Below are 23308 nucleotides of genomic sequence, written 5' to 3'. Positions count from 1 at the left end.
TTGTGGAGAATGGTATTTCTAAATGATATACATTTGGGCCTTGTTAAGAATCAGAGCAATTTGAATGAAGAGTTGCTATTACTAGTATGCTAGTTATCTGAAGAGCTTTGGAATTATCCAAGTGTGGGGAGGGAGTTCAGTTCAGATTCAAAACTCATCTCCTCAGTGGTTGTAAAATTCAACCGATTTGGCTCCCATCAATTCTAAGGTCCCCCACAGCCCTCCCTGGCACATTATGACTATTAACTAATTTTTATCTAAATTGATTTCCTCTTAGATGAAATGCTACTGTTGGTTTATCTTTAGAAATAAGAAATTGCAAGTTGAACAGTCACTGAATTTACAAATTTAACAACAACCCATATGGACTATAGAATTCCTATAATAACAAATACATTTTGGGAATAAACGGAACAAATCACCTAGCTCACTTCTAAAATTCAACATTCCTTGCTTTGTTTTTTTTTTAAAGACAAGTAGGTGGGTGACTTTAGTCACCAACTGCTCAGAAACACAGGCTGCAGAGAACAGGGATTTGGATTAGCAAACCAGAACCTTATGGAACTCTTTCTTCTCTACTGACTACCCTGGCACAACTGGGCTGGAAGGAAACCCCTAATAACATCAAGGGCAGTTCCCCTTAGTCTTCCTCCCATCCCACTGCACCCCTCCCTACCAGCCGGAAGCAGAAGTCTTATGAAGAAGTTTTGTGGAGAACATCCTGTCCTGGTTTCTTCTGTTCCAATGGGCTTGCCAAACATATCCTTGACCTGGGACACAGGCAGAGTTCAAACCAAGTCCATGTTGTCAGCCTGCTGGTCTCCCTTTTCTGGAAGACTCCTGACTGTGCCCTCTCTGCTTAAATATTGTAGAGGCGACTAGTGTTCTCTCGTAAGGTGGCCAAGGTGTGGGAGAGTGGCTGACCTTTGATTCTGGCAATCTCTCGAACCGTATGCAGGGCCAGGCCTGGGTGGGCAAGTGGACAAAGGTTTTTGGGAACCCCACGAGGGATGAAGTAGGGAGCATCGGTTTCCACGACGATTCTCTCCAGTGGGATCTTTCTCACAGCATCGTGGACCTCCCAGGCAGAAGGGTAAGTCAGGACTCCAGTGAAGCCCACAGACATGTTGGGGAAGTAGTCCAGAAGGGGCTCGATGACTGCGTAACTGCCAATGAAGCAATGCCAATGGATCTTGTAGTCAGAGGGCATAATTTTTTTCAGGATGTCCCTCAGATCTTTCTCAGCTTCTCGGCAGTGGATCAGCACGGGCTTGTTTAGAGTGATGGCCAGCTGCAGCTGTCTCTCAAATATCTTTTGCTGCTGTGGGACAGGTGTGCTGCACTTATGGGAGTAATCCAAGCCAATTTCTCCATATGCTACAGCCTTGGGGTGCCGTAAGGCTTGCACAATATCTGTTTCGTGACTCATACGGTAGTAACGTGCAAAATGGGGGTGACAGCCAAAGGCCCCCCAGACCAGATCCTCTTTCAACAGCTCCACCCATATACCATCCTTCAGTGTGCGAGGATCACAGAAATCAGAGATGCAGCCATGAAATTCCTTAGGGAAGGAGCTGCTATAAATTTTTCTGAACTTGTTAAACGTCCCTGTGAAAGACAACCTGGAATAGAGCATGTCCAGGTGACAATGGGTATCAATGAAACCCGCCTGTAGGCTTTTTTTCCAGTGGCTCCTTGGCAGGGAATGAGATGCATGTCCTCCCCGAGAACGTGATGGTGTCTCCTCTTGGAGATGGTGTCTCCTCTCCTTCATCCTGGCTTCTGAACTTCTGGAGAAATGAAATGAATGAGAATTTGGAGACTGATCTTCTTCTGATGACTTCAGTTCTCTGGACCAGGTTGGGGAGTACACTGGAAAATTGAAGGTATAACCACTCAAGAAACTCTGGCTGCTCTTCCCAGCCTGGGATGTGTTGCTGCTGCTGCTGCCGCCCATGGAGAGAAGGCAAGGAGGCTTGGGACTACTGGGCCAGTAGCTGGCAGAGTCATGCCAAGGACCACTATACAAATTAGGCCAGTAGGTGACAGGCTCAGCTGTGAAGGATGGAGGCCTTGAAATTCTTGCGGCACTGAGTGAGATTGGCTCCTCCTGAGGGGATCTGAAGGCAGAACTCTCATCCACGTCAGACCAGCCACCTCCTGAAGAAGGGTGCTCAGTTACAATACTCTTATCTTGATGCTTCTGGATTTGTGAATGACAGTCACGTCTGTCTAGAAATTTTAGGGCTGGAGAGCTGCCTTCAAAAATGAGTGCCCTTGGGTCACCAAGTGGCTTCTCACGATGTACCATCATTCTCCTGTCACAGAAGTCGCTTGTGTCTATCTTCTCTCTGACCTCTGAGGCAGACACTATTCTTTGAGGAGCAGAGAAGGGGACATCTGTGGCTGATCTTCCTCCAGAGCTGGGCTGCTGTCCTGGGCTCCAATTTGTATTAGTGGCAGCCTCTCCTTCTAACATCAATGTTCCCAGCACGCCCCGGATCGCCTTCACATATATCATTGAAGAGCTTTGGTCTTGCTGTCTACCCCAGCTTCTCTGGCCCTCGTCTGCTTCCTCAGTCTCATTATTCTGACCCTCAGCTATGGCTGCAAATTCAGGGTTTATGGAGCTATAGAAACTATGTTTGGAATTCCCCGTAAGGTTGTGGACATCCTTTGAAGAAGCCATTTCTTCTAGAACGGGGCTGGCAAAGCACAAAGGGGATGGCGCTGAGGCGATTCCACGCACGAGAGGAACCCGGAGTGCTCCGAATCAGGCAGTCTTTGGAGGCTGCTCCACCCACACGCGAACCTGAGGAACGGGAAGAGTATAAAGAGAAGTAAGATGAGGAGGTGGAATTTCCCTGACAGGATGAACCCCAGGAAACCTCGGCTTGAAGGCCACAAGGACCTCCTTCTGAGCTTTCAGGCACCCGGGCGGCTAGGCTCCCCTGGACGTAATGCACAGCCCTAAGCTGGCTGGCTGGAGGACGCCACGTCACTGGGCCCCCAGAGGCATCCGCGTTTGCTGGGGGCTCCTTGTGGTCCTTTACCTTGCGCCGCTCCCACCCCCGCGGCTTAGGGCACTTACTCCTTTCTTTCACTGGCCCATCACAGTTCTCCGTGTTCCAGAGATGTCAAAGTCCTTCTACTGAGTTTGTGATCTCAAAACTATTCGGAAAAGTCACAAAGATCCAGGATCGCCTGAAGGCTTGGCTCGGCGCCCAAGCCCTCAGCGAGCTCCCGAGAAAAATGGCAGCGACTTTTTTTTTTTTTTTTTTTACACAGTTACTTCCGGGTCGTCAAGGCACTTACGGGACATCAAAGCACTTCTGGGATTAGAAAGCTTTTCTATTTGGTTTGGAATACAAGGCCCTTGTGAGATGTCAGAGCCCTCGAAAAGGCTGCAAGGTAATTTAGGGACCCCACACAGGGGCCCCTGAGCTGGGCTGGTGGCCTAGAGGTCCAGGCTGCTGAGGGAGTACAGGAGGGCGGGGCTGAACCCAGCGCTGGAGGAGGTGGGGGGAGGGCACAGCTCCTTCCACCCACCTGCCCTGGCCACCGGAAGTACTCCTGCCACACAGGGTGCCCCCCCCATTCTTCTACCTCAGGTCTGTTCCCTCCTCTCCACAGCTGTCCCTCGCACCCGTCCGCCCCTGCCTCATGTGCGTCGTAGCCAGCGCGCCACTGGAGTTGCCGCCATTGCTTGCTTTTTGTCACTGCCCCCCGCCCCTCGTGTGCGTCGCAGCCAGCCCGTCACTGGAGTTGTCGCCATTGCTTGTTTTTTGTTACTGCCCCCCGCCCCTCGTGTGCGTCGCAGCCAGCCCGTCACTGGAGTTGCCGCCATTGCTTGCTTTTTGTTACTTTCCTCCCACCCCTCCCACCAGTGTTTTTGAAAAGCATAATTATGGTTTATAAAGCATAGTTTAAATATACATGGTTTTGAAAACATAGTTGTAGTATGTTACCATTTTCAGTCCTGTGGTTTTTTTTCACTCAACATTTGTGCATATCCTAAGCATTTCTCTTATTGCTGCATCGTTTTAAAAAACATCATACTACTGCCTTCATAATATGCCATAGAATACATACATGTGCCATAATTCACCAGATCCTTCCTTTCTTGTTAGATCTTTAATTTATCCCACTCTAATTTTTTTGTGTAATAAAAAAAATGCTGCAAAGAACATCTTTGCACATATGTTTCTCCATATTTTGGTTTGTTTCTTTGGGCTGCGTGCCCGGAAATGGAGTTCCTGAGAAGAAGTATAGGAATTTTAAAATGGCTCTTCAGAGCATCACACTACCTCAGAAGAACTGCAATAATTTAAAATACCATGGGTAATGAATAACCCTACCAGGCTCATTTAATAGGAGAAACAAACAAAACCGGCACCTCACTGTTATTTTAATTTGTACTTACCTGATACTTTTTTAGAGTGAATATTTTCCTTTTTTAAATTGAACCTCTCCTGCATTTTAAGTTCTGTTTTTATTTCTTTCTTAAGATCCTTTAAGAATTAATTAAAATTTTTTTTATAAATTAAGCTTTTGTCATATGTTCTAAATTTCTTATTTGTATGTTGCTTGTTTTTAATTTATATTTTAGCCTATTGAAGTTATAACTTGTTTTTGTAGTTAAATTTTAATATTTTCTTTCATAATTTTGTCTTTTTCTCTTAAATCTGGAATGGTCATCCTCCCTTTCAGGGCTTTGCCACATATATAATTTTTTTTGGAGGCTAAAAGGGATTGATTTGTTATATTTAAGCTGATAATCCATCTGGTATTTATTTTGGGTTATAATTTATTTTAGGTGGAGATATACATTGATGGTTTTCCAAGTTAGTACTTTTTTCACTTGCTGACATGATTCCTCTTTCATCATGTGTTAAATTCCTATATGTAATAGAGTGTATTTCCAGACTATCTATTCTTTTCCACACACTAGTGTGTCTCTCATTACTCTGGTTTTGCACTGTTTTAATAACTGAAGCATAATAGTAAGTAAGGTATAAAATCTAGGACAGTTAGGTCTTCTACATTACTCTTAATTTTCATAATTATCTTTAATAGGCTGACTGTTTATCAGATGAAATTAGAATTATTTTTTCAAGTCCTTCCAAAACATCAATGAAATATCCATTTGAAATATGTTATTTTAGTCTGCTTATCCAGAATATACTTTGCCTGTCCTATTATTTGTCAAGTTTTCATATATCTTCTAGTAAATACTTTTAGAGTTTTATCTGGGTCACAGAGTTTTCATTAAAACTATTTTTAAGTGTTTTGTAATTTTTTATTCTATTGTGAATATACCGTTTTCTTCCACTGTATTTTCAGGTGGTTATTGCTAGTACATAAGAATATTTTTGATTCAGTTGTGGTTATGCTGAAATCTTTTATTTATTCTTAGTTTTTCAGCGTTTCCCTATGCCATTATTTTGTCTATCTATAATGATAGCTTTTGTCTCTTTCTTGCTAATATTTTTACTTCTTACATTGTCCAGAACTCCTAAAAAATATTAAATAATGATGTTGGTAGGGGCATTTTTGTTCTGTTCCTGATTGTAGCAGACACATAGTTCAATTACATATAATACTGGATATGTAGGCTATTGTTTTAAAGCAGATGCTTTTTTATCCTGTTAAGGAATTACTCTTGAATTTTAAAACGTATGTGGTAGGAAACAGTTTGAGATCATTATATATTTGCTCTTACTTCCTAATTTAGAAACATCTTTGCATCTGTGAGGAAAATGCTGCTTTTTGTGTAGTTTGCTTATGACTGTTATGGACTCTTGAATTTTGTTTGCTTGTATTTTAGTTAGGATCTTTGCTCTATAAATCATAAATAGTGAAATTGCTCTGGAACAGTAGTTCTCAACCTAGGCTTGCACATTGTAATCACTTGGGGAGCTTTAAAATCACTGATACCTGGGCCTGACCTGAGGGATTCTGATTTCATTGTGTGTGGGTGTGTATAGGTGTGGATGTGGCCCAAACATCACGATTTTATAAAGCTCTACAGGTGATTCTAATGTGAAGCCAGGGTGAAAACTATTGCTCCATAGTTTTCTTTTTTTTTTTTTAATACCTTGTGTATTAGGCATTGGAATTCACCTTTATAGCTTTCCATCTTTTTTGGTATCCTGGGGGAGTTATATAAAGTGGTGCTTTTCTTTTCCTTGAAAGCTTGAAAGAATCTATTAGTAAATCATCCTGGTTGGAGCCTTTGTTGGGGCAATACTTTGGTAATTTTTTTACTTCTTACTTGGTTATTAGTTTATTCATTGTGTTTTGATACTTCACAGTTCTTACAGAAAATCACTTATTTAATTGTGGTTTTAAAATTTATGTTCATAAAAGCTTGAATAATTTATTATAATAAGATAATTTACATCTTATAATTTATTACATCTCTATGTTGTGCACTAGCTCGTTTCTGATTTTGTTTATTTACATTATTTGATTATCTTTGCTAGTGCAGGGGAGCAAAATTCGCCACCCCAAATAGTGTCTCTTAGGCATGTGGATTATCCTGAGCTGAAAACAGTCAAGGCCCAAAAGACTAAGGAAGAGCCTTTGACTTTCTCCCTAACTGCCTAAAAGAATTTAGATACAGGACCTGTTCCATGAAGGGAGACAGGGAGGAACCTAGCAAAGTGTCGGTTAAAATTCCTCTCTTTCTCCCATTGCTTCTGTATGGCCCAGCGAACGTTTGTTTACCAAACATTTGCTTTTTTTCATCTTCTTGTGAATTGCCTTCCTCCCCTTTGAAGTCGCAACCCCTACCCACTTCCCCTTCTCTCAGATGGCATATAAGCTTCAATTGCCTAACTTGTCTTTGGGCTTCATATTCTTATGGAGCCCCTGTACTACATAATGAAATTTGGTTTTTCTCCTGTTAATCTGTCTCACGTCAGTTTAATTCAGTTAGACCAGTCAGAAGAACCTAGAAGGGTAGAGGAAAGTTTTTTCCCTCCCCAATGCTAGAATCTTACCTATTTTATTTATTAATAAAAACTCTTGAATTTATTTATTGCAGTTGTTTTTCTCCTTTCAAATTTATCTATTTGTGCTTTTATCCTTTTTGCTTTAGACTTGTTTTCCTTATGACAAATTTTTGCACTTTCAAAAATTTTTGTTCAATCCATTGCTGACTGTGACTGCATTTCAGAATTACTTGTGGAGCTTTAAAAAAAATACTAATGCCCCTCTTAACTGCCTCCAAGATTCCTGTTTAATTTATTTAGGCTTGGGTATGTTTTCTTTTGTTTTTTAAGTTCCTAATGTGAAGCCGAGAAGGCTGAGAATCACTGAGTTAGTATATTTACCTGTGTTGGCTGTCTTTAACTCTAAATTCTCATATGTTATCATCTAAATCCAGTAATTTACCCAAGAGTACAGATTTGCTTGTATCTTATAGGTTTGTACCTCTTTAAATTTTATTAAATTCTCTACTTATTTTTTGTATTTTAAAATTTGCTCTCCTCACAATAACTATTAGGGGTGACAATATTTGTTTATAGTTACATGATACATTTTTAGTTGTATTGTTTGTGATTGATGGCTATGATTTCTGTAGTTTAAATTTATTAAAAAAAAATTTTTGTGTGTGAATTAGCCTATGTAGGGAAGGAAAATAATTTTCCTTTTACCCTTCTAGGTTTTTGGCTGAGATGCCCCCTGTAATGAAAGACAGCTTAACAGGAGAAAAACAAACAAGTTTAATAGCATGTTTACCTCCTGTATACATGGGAGATACCAGGAAAACTGAGTAACTTTCCCAAGTATCCCAAGCCACCACCTTAAATACTAGTTCCAACTAAAGGCAAAAGATGTTCGGGGTATGGGGAGCCAGTTAAGGGAGGTTATCAGGCAAAGCACAATAAAGGTCGGTACAGTTATGCAGATTTAAGTTCATGCTTTCTCCATTGATGCATTTCTAGAGATATAGTTATCTTCCTTTTTCTGGCACAGAGAGGGAGAAACCCTTACCAATGGAGATTTCCATTAAACATGTAAAAGTCTCTTACAAAAGGATAACTTTTACTCACATTTCAGAGCTTCTCCTTTCTCAGCTGTTTCTTAAAAATGATCAGCTCAAGATAATTCTTATACCAAAGAAGCATATTTTGGGATGTTATATTGTGCTGCCCTTCACATATGATAAATTTCTTAAAATATACCATTGTCATATATAAAGGAGCCATCCTCTATATGCAATACAAAATTCATTATAGTTTATTTCCTTAATTCTGAGATTCCATAGTCATAAGAGAAACCATTGATTTAATAACACCTTGGGGACTTCCCTGGCAGTCCAGTGGTTAAGACTTCGCCTTCCAATGCAGGGGGTGCAGGTTCGTTCCCTGGTTGGGGAGCTAAGATCCCACATGCCTCATGGCCAGAAAACCAAAACATAAAACAGAAGCAGTATTGTAACAAATTCAATAAAGAGTTTAAAAATGTTCCACATCAAAAAATAATAATAATAACATCTTTTTCCAGAAGAATAAACAACACTGCATCAAATGTACACAAATTTTTATTGTCTACTAACTAACCTATGATAGCATGCATTTATCCTTACTATTATGTACCTTCTTCTTTAGTACCTCGCAATTTAAATCTGAGCCTTTTTCATTAAATAGAACATAAACATTTTAAACTTAGACTTATGATGTTGATCTCTTTATAAAATGTTGAGCTTTATTGAATATTACTGGTGCTTCTTTCTTTCCTAACAGCTTCTCTAGGAATTCAGCTGTAAGCTTTTGACACTCAGATGTTTGGTTCCTGAGTAATAGTCTTTATGACTCATGCATTGGTCATACCAGCTTCACGATCTTTTAAAATTCTGTGATTTATTCTGAGAGATTAGACTTTTGTTTTTGCCTTATGATTGCATTGCCTAGCACATGATGGACAATCTTCTAGCATTTTTATGTCAATGCTACATCAGACAGTAACATTTTGAAAACATTTTAAGTGAAAATTAGGATTCCAAATTAATGTTAAAATCCAGCTATTTGGGATATGCAGTGCAAAGCAGAGAACTCAGTTGACGTGCAAACAGAACTAACTCCTTCCCCACAAGGCTAAATTTACACCTTACATCAAGTTACATCTATGTTCCTCGTTAAAATGCATTCCTGACTGCTTTGAGTTTCTTTTGGCTTTACATGTAAGAAGAATCTGATTTCAGAAATATTAACATTAAATTTTTTTCCATTATATGAGGAAATATCATATATCTAGTATTTAAAGCTAATTGATTTCAGATTTTATATCCTCTTGGCTAGCATCAAAAATCTGAATGCCTTGGGGATCAGGCAGGTAACCTCATATAATACAGGGCTTGTAGAGGCCTGTGGGGAATGGAAGATCACACAACCTGCCAAATGACATTTACATTCCGTTTTCAAGAAAATTACAGCCAATTACATCCTTTAGGACCTTATTTATCTAGTCTCTGCTTGACATCATAAATTATGATGAAACCTTGTATCATAATTATGTTTCTATAAATTTTCATTTCTCTCAGTTTTTATTTTAGATTGTTCTCTCTGGATTCTCTCGTACATCAAGTTCCATTGCAATTAGGTCTTTCACCTTTGTGAGATCACTTTTAATCTACTTGGTATCTCTTCCCTCAAATGCCATTTTGCTACATTTTACAGTTTCCTCTCCCTCTTCTTTTTCTATCTTTCCATCTCTACTGCTCTGACTTGCTCTCTACCTTTCACGCTGGAGTTCATCAGCCCTGTATTCTCAGGGGACCAGAACATGAAATATCAGTCTGTCCCTCTTCTAGAAATATTGAAGTCCAACCTAAAATCATGTCTTTCTTTTTGTTTCCACTGAGCATCGTTTATTCTCTTTCAGTGCATCATTTGCTTGATAAATATTTAATGATTATATGCTTGACAATATTGTCAGCTGATCTCTGGCCGTTTGGTCATGCACAAATTTACACCAGTAGCATTCACTACATAGAGGTAGGTGGGGTATGAACAGTCTCTCTACACTTTCCTACCCAATTACAAAGAAAAAAAATTTCAGATTGAATATTACTGTAGGAGCAGAAAACTTTTCCCTTCTTCCCTTTTAGATTCTTTCTCTGGAGTAATAGTTAAATTGACATAATACAGATTAATGGACGAAAAGGAAATTTTGTACATGTCGGAGCCCCATAAAAATATGAGACTCTTTGGCAGTCGGGTACTTGAGGCTTATATACCATCCTGAGCTAAGTAGACGGGGGGGTGGGTAGAGGTCTGGGGCTTCAAAGATCATTCACAGGAAAATGAGAAGAGCAAGTGTTTGGTAAACAAATGTTTGCCGTGCCATGCTGGATAAGGCTTTCTGATATAAATAAGTTTTCTCTGGTAATAGCTCTCTTCCTGGTGCAGGTTTCGTGTCTAAGTTCTTTTAGGCAGTTAAGGGAGAGGTAAAAAGTTCTTCCTGGGTCTGCTGGGCTCTGTCTTCAGCTCAAAATAATCCACATTCTAAAGTGGCACCTTCTAGGGTGGCATATTTAGCTCTTCCTCACTACCTCTACTGAAAGCTTGATGGAACCCCAGCTCTCTTGTCCTTTTAGGTGTTCCAACAACATCTTTTTCCCCCCTACTTTAAAAAAATTGAGACAGTATTCATATAACATAACGTTTACTATTTTAGTGTTCAATATAATTTGCCATCCCACATCTTTTTTTAAAAATTGAGGTAAAATTTACATAACAAAATTAACCCTTAGGCATTTTAAAGCGTGCAGTTCAGTGGCATCTAATATATTCACAGTGTTGTACAACCATCACCTCTGTTTAGTTCCAAGACATTTTCATCACCCCAGAAGGAAACCCTGTACCCATCCAACAGCATCTTACCGGAAATGTTCACTCAACACAAATATGACAACATTCTAGTAGTGAGTTTAGCTAACTTTCTAACTGGAATCAGGCCGGATAAATTCCCCAAGAAAGCAGCTGAGCATAGGACCGTTTTGGAATGAAGACAAAGGAGCCATTTTGAAGGTATAGGTCTCTGGGCTCACTAGATTCCTAGAACCTGTTCTGGTAAAGACAGTGGCTGGTCAATATTTGTAACTTATCCATTCATTTTGAATACAGTTATTTCACTAGCTAAAACTCATTTCTAATATTCTTTTTTTTTTTTTTTTTTTTTTTGCGGTATGCGGGCCTCTCACTGTTGTGGCCTCTCCCGCTGCAGAGCACAGGCTCCGGACGCGCAGGCTCAGCGGCCATGGCTCACGGGCCCAGCCGCTCCGTGGCATGTGGGATCTTCCCGGACCGGGGCACGAACCCGTGTCCCCTGCATCAGCAGGCGGACTCTCAACCACTGCGCCACCAAGGAAGCCCTAATTACCATATTCTTTATGGTAATTAGCAAAACCTCTTCTGTTGATCAGAGATAAACTACTGAGGCATTTTGTCAGCCACTTCTGAAGCATGGGCTTCTGATAGAAATTTGCCAAACAATCCTGGAGCATATATTCCTAATTAGGGTAACTGACCACCCCTAGAGGTTAGATTGTGCCTAACAGCCTCACTCACATATATATTGTCTATGTTGAATTAACTTGGTGTTACAACAGATGTACACTTAACTTTTGCAACTTTAATTATAAAAATTGAACAAAAATGAGAGCAAAGGAAGTATTAAAATGGAGCTCTGAAGGAGCCTGTGCCCCAGGCCAAGCTTGAAATGGTAGCCTGAATCTACTATTCCTTCAATTGTCCTCAATTACCATGTCTTTCTTAGTGTGTGTAAGCAGGTCGTTGTGTTGAGAGTGATTCTAATGGTGAAAGGTATGTATTATTCATACAACATGGCACCTAAACCTAAGGAAGCTATTTCAACTGGTCTTCAACTGAAGAGGCAGTCAGTCTTCGGCTTCAACATGGGAGAAAAACAGGCTGTGTTGTACTTACTGAGAGGCACAGTTTTCCAAAGTAGTTAAGGAATTTTCAAGGGTATTTTTTACTCTCTCTGATTTTTACTGTAACTACTTTAGAATCCACCTCCCCTACCCATGTCTACCCCCCACCTGCACCCCGACACACACAGTAAGATGAGGCTGGGTCTAGCATTGAGCTAGGCTCTTTGAGGTTCCTGAAGAAGTGTAGGGTGGGGTCTCCAAGTGCATTGGAAGAATTTCAGCTCCGCCTGTTTGAATTGCCTCAAGGCAAGCAATCAGCAGGACCAGAGATGAGAATAATTTGATCCTAGAACCAAGGTAGCTTTGTGGTATTTTTAATGAGAAAAAAATGACAAAACTTATATTCGTCTTGTGGGAAAGAATATTATTTTGTCTGTAACACATACACATGGAATCCCACTGTGAAATTCCAAAGACAGACGCTAGTTCCATTTATGGTGGAGCTGAATGATGGATTCATTGCTTGAATATCATTTCCTCATTCTAACCAGACAGTGATGAAAATATAAAATAATCTTTATATACTGTAACCTACACTGTATATCCATTCTCATAGCTGATGTGTAGAATGTCTTCTTGCAAAAATTTCCTAAATTTTTTCTTTACGTTAACAAAAAGTATACAGGCAGTAGCTTTATTGATTTTAAGTTCGCTGAATTTTTTTCATTTCTTAGTTTCTAATTATGATTCCAACAGGTATTATCTTTTGATGCCTATTTAGAAGATGAAGTGCCTGATAAAATTCAAGAAAACTATAGAATAAGATGCTATAAAATCTACTTCTACCTTGAAGATGACACAATTCAAGTAAATGAACCAGCATTGAAAAATAACGGACTGCCTCAAAGTATCTATTTAAAGCAGAGTTATGGTTCTTTCACTTCTAACTACTGCCTTTATATACTATCTTTCTCTCGCTTTTTAAAAGACCCCATGCTACTGCGTAGGTATCTAACTTGTTGGCAATGGTGAATGTAAACATGCTGATAGCTTGTAGTTATTGATGCTGACTTATCAGCTTTCTACCCTCCTCACCTCAACACTGGCCATTTCACTCTCTTCTGTGTTATCCCTGTTTCTTTCACATGCTGCTCTAGTATGAGCAAACTCTCCCGTGTCTTTGACTTTTTCCTTCAAACTCTTTTTTGTCTTTTTGCTATGACCACATTACTTCCTTCATAACACCCTCAGGGGTAGAGGGAAGACTGGTCTCCACTGCCACTTCCAGATTGGGCTTCTCTCTCCTTTCTTGAATTCACTGCTGTTTGCTTCAACCACTCTCTCTTCATCTTCATACCTATTAACTACAGACTTTCATAGTGCTTCAAGAGAAGGCCATTGCTCCTTCGCCCCACGTATGCCAGTCATCTTTACCCATACTCCACTTCAGCCAGACAAGAGTTAGCTCTGCAATGTGGCCAGTGGAGAAGCTAATCCTAGGTTGCATTAGTAGAAGCATGGCAGAGGTCAAGGGAGGTAATCGATTTCTTCTGTGTGTGCTGTAAGTCCTTTACTTTGGACAATGCCAAGTTCCGGATGCCTTCAAGGGACAGCAACCATGTTGGTGAAAGGACTGAAAATTTATCATGTGTAAGGGAGAATAGTGAAAAGGGATATTTGTCTGTAAAGGGAAGACTCAGGTGTGCCTGATAAATGTCTTAAGGAATCTAAAGGGCTGTCACGTGGGGGAGGAGTGACCTAATTTTCTGTATCCTCAAGGACAGGACCTAGGGGGTCAGAACTCAGGTCAGTAAGAGGAATAATTTTTTGGCAGAGAGGTTCACATACTTAGGACAAAGTACAAGTGGGTGGAAGGACCACCCTGCCTGAATCCTGGGGTAGGCAATGGTCCTCTCTTCTTCCGTTGCATCAGGCTTTTCTGACAATAGTATGGTTTGGAGACCAGAGTTAAAGTTCAAGGAAGACCACAGACAGAAGGGACCTTAGGCTAATGGCACACACTCTGTTGGAAAGACGTAGGGACAAGTGGGCCTGGCCACAGCTGTAGCTTGCCAGTCGGCCTGCTGAATAGTCATGGGTTTTATCTGTGTTTCTTGGGCAAAGGACACATGGGGCTAGAATGGGTGTCACCAATGAATGAGTGGCCAAATTAAGGCCTCATGAATATTGAGTATCCATGAATATTTAGTGCCTCTTGTATATTTAGTGTATCATGAATATTCAGAGCCCAGGTACCTCATGTATATTTAATACATACTGAAAAGTAGTTGTCTCTTGTTCCTTCCATTCCTTTCTTTCTGTGTTTAACATATACATGCTCTACTTACTATCAAATTATCGTTATTTAACACATCTTATGATTTTCTGCCTATGTTGAATAAACTTTTTGCTTACTAAATACTTATCTGGGCCCAGTGCCTCCATATTGATACACCACAATGGGTTCCATGGGGGAGAAACAGAGAAGTTTTAGGACCATAGGCCTCTGAGCATAATGTTATGACGAGTCAGTATGCGAAGGACTTCCTTCTGTGCTCATGAGATTGAGATTGTTCTTAGAGCATGGCTTCGTTATGTCTGGATGATGAATTTGGAGCCAGTCAGCATTGTCATGAAGTGTTTGTTGAGTGTCTACTCCACGCTAGGCACTGTGCTGGGTTTTGGGAAAATGGACAAAAGGAATAAGACTCATTATATCCCTATCTCATGGAGCTTGTAGGCAAGCAGGTTGGAGAGGAAAGGGAGCAAGGTGACTAGTCCAGGAGTTTTGCAATTGTTCAGGGTAGAAGTGCTGAGTATCCAAACCAGGACAATGACGGTAGGAAGAGGACACAGGGGAAAGATTGTAGACACATTTGATTGGCAGTTAATAGGCCTTGACCAGCGATTAAATATAGAGAGTGAGGAAGGGGAATATCTAATGATAAGGTACCTACTTTATCATTATCTCATTTAATCACCCCAGTGACCATCTACAGTAGGTTATCATCAGCTTTTACAGAAAGGAAACAGGCTTAGAGAAGTCATTTGCTCCATCTGAATCTTAACTGCTTGTCTCAGAGCTCATGCTGTGGTTGAGAGGATGGTGATGCGTTAGTAGAGCCCAGGAACATGGAGCAAGGAGTGGCATTGGAGTTGGAGCTGGGGTGTGTTTGGGTCATGAGGCTTTTCAGGTTGTGTTGGAACATCTGTATGGTGTTGCCCACAAGGCAGGTAGAACCTTAGGATGTGTCCTCAGGAAAAAAGTCGACACTGGAGTTGTGGATTGGGAATCAGGGGTGCCCAGATCATGAGCAGAATCAGGCTATTGTACCACGTTGGGAGAGAGCCACTGTTGAGGTGGTGGAAAGAGGAAGAAGATTTGATTTAGTGTTGTGCTTGGTTTTACTGGTGGGAGGAGCAGGTGAGGATTGGTATGGGGAGGCAATATGAACTGTCCTCATGGTTCTTTGTGTTCCAGCTGATACAATATCTATTCCCTGGCTTTTATTTGGAGAATTTGTGGCTTAATGATAAATCTTTTAGGAAATATGGAAATGCTTTGATATTTAAGAAAAGATTTTCACTTTTAAAGTTGGAACTTTAAAGTTAAAAACTTTTAAAGTTGGAAGTGTGATATTTTATTTTGTAAAGGGACAAGTGGTCTTTATACTTTTTAAAAAAGTTTTTATTAGAGTCTAGTTGATTTACAATGTTGTGTTAGTTTCAGGTGTACAGCAAAGTGAATCAGTTATACATATACATATATCCACTCTTTTGTAGATTCTTTTCCCATGTAGGTCATTATGGAGTATTGAGTAGAGTTCCCTGTGCTGTCCTTATTAGTTATCTCTTTTATATATAGTAGTGTGTATATGTCAATCCCAATCTCCCAATTTATCCCTTCCCCCCCTTTCCCCACTGCTAACCATAAGATTGTTTTCTATATCTGTGACTCTATTTCTGTTTTGTAAATAAGTTAATTTGTACCATTTTTTAAGATTCCACATATATGCAGTGTCATATGATATTTGTAGGTCTTTATACTCTTTAGGGTCATTTTAAACATATATAATGCAGTTTTTAAATATTGACAGTAATGTATTAGAAAATGTTTAAAGAATTATTTCAAAACATTAAGAAAATTGACAACTTTTAATTTCTATGAACATCTGTTTTGCCTAAGTGCATTTGTTTAGGTAAGTGACATTACTGCTTTAGCAAAAAAAATTTTTTTATACATTTTCACTTAAATGCTTTACTCTGATATTCCCTAACTAAGCTTTGCTTATTTTTTGTTTTGTTTTGTTTTGTTTTTTTGCGGTACGCGGGCCTCTCACTGTTGTGGCCTCTCCCTTTGCGGAGCACAGGCTCCGGATGCGCAGGCTCAGTGGCCATGGCTCACAGGCCCAGCCGCTCCGCGGCACGTGGGATCTTCCCAGACCGGGGCACGAACCCACGTCCCCTGCACCGGCAGGCGGACTCTCAACCACTGCGCCACCAGGGAAGCCCAGCTTTGCTTATTTTTTGATTACCTTCCCCACATGACATCAGATTTACACAAGCGTTGGACTGGAGGTCATACGACATCCTGAACCTGCATTAGTGACTTGCATTATGTTTTTATTTTTATTACTTTTAAGGCAAAAGTTCATATTCCTGTAGCTCACTGGCCCCTGTCCAGTGAATCTTAGTTTTATTAAACTCCAGGAAGAAAAATGAAATACCTCCTCTGTGAGGATCTTGGAAAGGCTTTTATTAAGACTTCTCGATTCTCTCAGCCTCTTGATTTCAAATCTCACATAGGCAGATTCCAAAGGCAGATTGAAGATAGTTATAATGATTTACTTGAAAATAATTTTTATGTAAGTAGGAGGGAATGTTATTCATAAAGACTCAGGGGGAAAAAAACCTTAGGAGAAGACAATTTTAAAGTCTCTTTTGAAATTTTCAGAATTTCTGATGGGCTCACTCTGATCAGGACATTTCCCTGAGTGAGACACAGCTCAGGGGGTATGTACAGAATACATTAGTAATCACGATATGTAATGAGACTGAATTTGTCAGCAGAGTGGAGATACTTGGCAGGCTCTAGCAGTTCCTGTGGAAAGCAAACACAAATAACCACTCTCCCATCAAGTTTTGTTTAGAGAGAAACCGGTCTCTCTTGAAATATTAATTAATTAATTAATATGATGATTCTTGTTAAGGAAGGTCTGTTAGGACAGAGGAAACTTTGGAAGTTCATTGAAATGCCTTCTTCAGGCTTTCCTAAATTAAACGATTGGGAAAAAAGAAATGAGCTTACTGAGCCAGGGGCTCAGACCTCATTGGGATGGGGACACTCAGTTGTGTCTTGAGTGGCCTGGGACTGCTTTTCATGTGCCTGTGGGCCCTCAGAAGGGGTTAGGGGTCACATTTAGGTGCTGGGCACTGATGGCGCTCCTGTTACTTCCATAGGGTTTTGATATTTTCCCAATGAACTGGAAGGTCAGATGCACCTGGTTTTTTTTTTTTTTTGTAGAGCTGACCATTCAGAAATTAGCGCACCTGGATGAATTATAGCCTCCCTTCTTAGTTGCCTCTCCTATCATGTAATTTTTTTAGGGAGGGGGAGTTTGGAATAAGCCAGAAATAAAAGAGGCATCCCTTAGCGTGGTGCCAAAATAGGCATTCAGTTCTGTGTAGCTTCTCATCAGAACAACATATTCACGAATCCTTGTTGGCAGAGAGATATATGTGTGTGAAAAGTCAAGTCACTGATGTATGTCGAGGCTTGCTTTCATTTCTTGCCAGGACATCATTCTCTTTTGGGTTAGATGTGTTATATTCATAGAATTTGTTGCTGTTCTACTGGAATATAGTTAAAACGATGTTATGCCAAGCCAGGAATGTCAGAGGTTAATCCTAGTAGTTTTACCTCTGATTGTCTAACAGAACAACTGTTTGTCAAATGCTGTCAAGTCCCAACTAAGCTATACTGAAGAAAAGATAACCGTTAGAAACGTGCCATGATTTTCTGGTAAGGTCTGTACCAGTTGTTCTCAGTGGAGAGCAATCATCAGAATCTCCTGGCCCACCCGCAGAATTTCTGATTCTGTAGGCCTGGGGTCAAGAAATGGCTTCTGGGACTTCCCTGGCAGTCCAGTGGTTAAGACTGCATGCTCCCAATGCAGGGGGCCTGGGTTTGATCCCTGGTCAGGGAACTAAGATCCCACATGCTGCGAGGTGTGACCAAACAAAAAAAAAAAAAAAAGGAAGGAAGAAAGAAAAAGAAATGGCTTCTACTTGATTTTCAGTGCATCCTTGGTTAAGAATACTGATCTCCACTAGTGACTTGTTTTGGCCCCTCAACGGGGTAGTATTTCATATATATATAATCACAAAATAGAAGTCATTTATTTATATTGGGCATATGCTATATCTAATAAGTATGCATCCCATAAAGTGGAATGGTGGGATGGTAGTAGAGTTGCCAGATAAAATACAGGATACCTGGTTAAATTTGAAGTTCTTAGTATAACTGTGCCCCAAATATGACACGGGACATACTTATACTAAAAATTATTCATTGTTTATCTGGAATTCAAATTTAACCAGGCATCTCGCTTTTCAGTTCGGTAAATCTGGCAACCCCAGAGGGTGGACTTTGCGGAGAGAACTGTCGCTGAATGGAGCAGAGTGGAGTATAGGAGTGGAGGTAAGTCACTGTGAAGATAGGTGCTTGGTGCATGCTGGCTGCTCAGTAAATTTGATGAAGAAAGGAAGAAAAAGGGAGGGAGGGAGGGAGGGAGGGAGGAAAAAAGGAAAGGAATATGACAGACAATGTCCATAACACAGTGTAGTCATCATGAATGCTATGAGGTACTTTGAGGGATCAGAGGAGGAAATGCCAGTATCCATTAGAGAATAAGGCATTTGAGTGGTACCTCAAAAGTTTCTCCAGATAAAGTTGGAAGAGGTAGGCACATTAGTCAAAAGGAACAGCATGAGGTAAAGAGGTAGGAAAGTGGTGAGGCGAGGAGTTGGGAGGTACTGGGAGCAGATCATAGAGTGTATAAGGAAAACTAGGCAAGAAGGTGGTAGTGCAAGAGCAAGAGGACAGAATACCCAACAGGCTGTCATTTGGGGCTCATTCAGTGGGTAGGGGGAGATGCATAGGATTATTGTTTCTTACTGTGATCAGAGATATGGAATTCAAAAATTTTTATTCTTTTGCTGCAAGGCAAGTGTCAAGTTAGCTATATTTAAAAAGTTATTCTCATTAAATCAAACTCCACAAAGATGACATTTTATAAAAATAGAAATGGAATAGTAATTTTAGTGAAGGAATTATAGTGAGCATAAGAGGAAAAGATACTCGATCATGGCTGATCACAGTGAATGGTCTTAGTATTTTTAGGATACACATGATGACAAGTGGCAATTCCACTCGTATATTCATTCGCCTAAGAAATACCTGCCTCTAGACTTGGATGTACCCTAGGTCTGCAGTGTTACTAAAATGAACTAAACATACTTAAGATAGAAGTAAGAGGTTGGAGTCTTAATTCTTGAAGGTGAATTCCTAAAAACTAAATTTAGTGGTATGAGCAAAGATCTAAAGCAATTCCGAACTGAATGAAATGAAAACGCATTAAACATAAATGGATATATCATCATTTTGATCTAAACCACAGGGGAGTGTTAGAAAGTTAAAGCTTGCAGAGTATAATCAGATAGCAGGGCCTTTAAAAAGAAAGAGAGATGAGAAATATGAAGATAAAGAAGAGCTTAAAAGCAGACACCTGATGCCTGGACATCTGCCCAAATTGTCTTTATGGACCAATTAAGAAGATAAATATCTGAACATTTCAAGGGCAGATATAGTGCTTTTGTTATTGTTTTTCCATTTTGTAATGTTATTTTTGTTTATATATCTTGATGGTCTTGGGTGCTCTTCAATGTGTGCCAGAGACATGGCATCCTGCATATTTCTTTGATATTCCAGAACAAACTTCTGCTGGTGGAGTTTCTGCCATTTATCATGGAAAACTATAAGCATACAAATACCAATAAATAGAAATCTTAATTCCCAAAGGGCACAGTTGAGAGGTCCCACAGATGTATTTTTGAAAACTCTCATGTGTAACTACATTTCAAATGCCCACGTTACTTTTCTGATTAACATGGGATTGTGACTTTGGATTTCTCGTTATTAAAATTTTCTTGTTTAGTGTTAGATCTGCTTTCTCTTTCCAATCCATGAATGGTCAGGACTCTCTTCTGTTACCACAAAGAACTTCCCTGGCCTCTTCTGAGAACCATCTAGTGAGAGGAGTGTGGGACCTAAGATAAGGAAGAGTATGGACGTTGCAGATATGCAGGCTCCTGGGGGGGGGCGGGGACAGGTGACAGTGGTGTTGACCCTGGCGGGGGATTGCTGCCGCTGGCAAGTGGGCCCTCTCCAGAAATTTACTCTCAGAGAAGAGAGAGGCTGTTCTTTTGGAAGAGCAACTCCATCATCTCTGTTTCACGGTATCTGGCCGCTCTTCTCCCCATTTCTATCCTGTTTTGCCTAAGACACTCCCTCCCCTCCTTCACTTAAGTAATTTGTGGCTGTCATACAGTGAGATACAGTTCAGTGCAAACTGTGGAAAGTAATGATATTTACTTAGAGCTTGAAAAACCCAGGTTCGAGATCTTTTTCTGCTATTTGTGAGTGCATGACCTTGGGCACGTCACTTAACCATCCTGAGCTTTGGTTTTCTCATCCATAAACTGAATATTTGTATTTCGTGCATTATCTGCCTGGTGGGATTATTGAAGATTAAATGAGAAAAATATATGAAAGCATATCCTAGGGCTATGATGATGATTGTGATGATTACTATTTAAAAGCTCAGTGGGTGGGCCAGTTCTTCCCACCTAGAAAAATATAGGATTTCTATTTGAAGTCTTACTGAACAGAAATCAGCACTAATTTGCTTATTTGAATTTTTATAGTGAAGTACAAATGCAAGATAGATGGAATTCCTAAAGAAGCTCTTGGCTGTTGAATAAATTTCATATATTTTAAAAACTGTCACAATATAAGTTTTTTTATTTTTTATTTTTTTTGCCATATGTGGGTCTCTCACTGTTGTGGCCTCTCCCGTTGCGGAGCACAGGCTACGGACGCGCAGGCTCAGCAGCCATGGCTCACGGGCCCAGCCGCTCCGCGGCATGTGGGATCTTCCCGGACCGGGGCACGAACCCGCGCCCCCTGCATCGGCAGGCGGACCCCCCAACCACCGCGCCACCAGGGAAGCCCAATATAAGTATTTTTAAAGAGATATATAATGGTTCGTGAAAAATACCTGAAATGCCCATGCTTTTATGGGTGTTTAGTATGCAATTTGTTCTAAATGTCTAATCTTGAATGATTAAATAATTTGCATACTGTTTTCAGTGGCATAAATTAAGGGCTAATTGAAGTATAATTTTTTGCCGTAAAATTATATCATCTTTTATGTAGTACATTTTAAAATATTCTAGGCCAGTTCTAATTTTATAGTTTTATTATTTTACTTTAATGTACCGAGTAATTAAAAATTGCTACAAAGAAAAGAAGATGAAAAGGATTTTAGTTAATTTCCCCTCAACAGAGTGAAAAGATGATTAGTAGAATAATGGAACAGAGCTCAACACAGTTCCTGGCACATAAAGATATTCATTAACTATTCCTTAATGAATAAGGAATGAATAATTTCTAAGTATTTCTAGACTTTGGGAAAAGGCACCATTCTCAGTGTTATACAAAATGTGAAGAAGATTGCTTGACATCTTTATACTAAAATGCCTCCATACACAGGTCACACAAGCCAATTTTTCTTGAACCATTAGACCCTCAGTTTGCTCTGCTTGTCTTTTCTCCTTTTGTCTTTGCTCCTGGAGTAGATTCTCAGGCTTAAGTCAGTTTGCAGAGGTTGAGAGACAATTCTCCACAGGTATCTTGCATTTCTGTGGACCTTGCAAGCAGAGACACTGTCTGCTCTTTGTTCTGGATTATGTTTTCAAGGATGTTTATATAGCACACAGCTTTGGAAGACAAAGATAGTCTCTCCTTCTGGAGCAAAGTGCAGGTTTGCTCACAGCCTTGGAACATAGAGGTGGTGTCTCCCTCTAGAACAAAAGGCAGACATGTTTACTGTCCAGTCCAATAAAGTTCATTTCTCCCTCTGAGACAAAAGGCAGGGATGCTTATTGCCCTTATAATAGATTCAGGTTCTCTCATCTCAGGGTTTCTGTCCTATAATATGTAACCTACTGCATGTGCAGAAGTTACCTGGCCCTTGTGTCACCCTGTGGGAATCGGGGCTCAGGAAACTGGTACAAAAATGCTGATGTTCTGGGTACTGTTATTACTGTGAGTAATAAACTGCCCTTTGTCTCTAACCAAAGCATCTCATGTCTTCTACCAGCATCCATGAAATTGTGGCAGGCTAACTTGCTAGCTTGAAAGTAGGATAAACTCTCAAACCCTAAACACTTCTTGACAACAGGTTTCAGCAGTGTTTGGGTAAGTTGGCTGGTATGGTGTGGTGTAGTTGGTACTTTCATCTAGTTAGCGAGCCTTTTTACCTCCAGTGGCTAATTGCCATTTGGGTGTACTTGGCGACCCTGGGTCCATATTCTAAAGAGGAGAAGTGAATGGGCATCATAGGGTTGGAAGTAGAAGAAGGGATGGGATCCAGAACCTTTAGCCCAGAGCACTGGTTAAAACTATGAAGCCTCTGATAACTCTCACTTTGGGGGAGTGGATGGGTGGTGGTGGACAGAGTCTATAGAGGAAGAAGGAGGGAGAAGAGGTTGATAGAGGGAAGAAGATTCCAAGAAGCTTCAAAGCAGCATAAAGTCATTCATGCTTATAGACGCTGTAAATCATGGTGTCGGCATCTACCATAGTGAAGCTCATTAGATTACTTTTTTCAACCAGGAGTGTGCATTTTTGTGAGTACTCTGCTTTGGGGTCTTAGTTCCTTGCGTACTGTGCTCACAGTGAGTGCTAGTGGGTGAAAGTGAGCACGCTTGTTTTGGGAAAAGACATGATGCTAGTGTCTGGCACATTAGGTCACTCTGTTCATACCCCCTCCTCCTTCCCCCCTGCCCTAGTCTTTATGGTTTACTTTAATAGAGTAAACCCTAGTACCACTTAGGCAACTCTAACAACATGCAAGGCTGGTCAAATTACCCTGGGCCTCAGAAGTCTCAGCTCCCTCTGGCACCCTGAGAGTTTGAACATACTGATGCTACTTCGCCAAGAACCAACCCTTTGCCCGCTTCACTGTGGTGGGAAAGCATTCAGGGTTGTTATAAAGATGTACTGTGATGTCTTTCTGGTGAGCCACCCGATGAAACAATTGTGTTTTATTTCACACCGTA

At 40.4% G+C, this 23308-nt stretch overlaps 2 protein-coding genes across 2 annotated transcripts in view; one reads left to right on the top strand and one right to left on the bottom strand.

Annotated features, from left to right (window-relative positions):
• The window catches only part of EFHC2 (EF-hand domain containing 2), a 200406-nt gene that overhangs the window by 68957 nt on the left and 108141 nt on the right, over positions 1-23308 (top strand). Inside the window, 1 exon segment of the mRNA XM_049704873.1 lies at positions 12640-12812. Within this exon segment, the coding sequence (XP_049560830.1) occupies positions 12640-12812 (173 nt within the window).
• On the bottom strand, positions 847-3386 carry LOC105748748 (putative deoxyribonuclease TATDN2). Its single transcript, XM_033412208.2, has one exon. It carries the CDS (start codon positions 2687-2689, stop codon positions 860-862), a length of 1830 nt encoding a protein of 609 aa, XP_033268099.1. The 5' UTR covers positions 2690-3386; the 3' UTR covers positions 847-859.

This window comes from Orcinus orca, chromosome X, assembly GCF_937001465.1.
Source record: "Orcinus orca chromosome X, mOrcOrc1.1, whole genome shotgun sequence".
In the NCBI taxonomy this organism is placed as follows: Eukaryota; Metazoa; Chordata; class Mammalia; order Artiodactyla; family Delphinidae; genus Orcinus; species Orcinus orca.
Note: the sequence above shows the minus strand (reverse complement) of the source record. Positions and strands in the feature narration are given on the sequence as shown.

Excerpts from the sequence above, each read along its gene's own strand:
- LOC105748748 (XM_033412208.2), bottom strand. The coding sequence starts at position 2,689 with ATGGCTTCTTCAAAGGATGTCCACAACCTTACGGGGAATTCCAAACAT.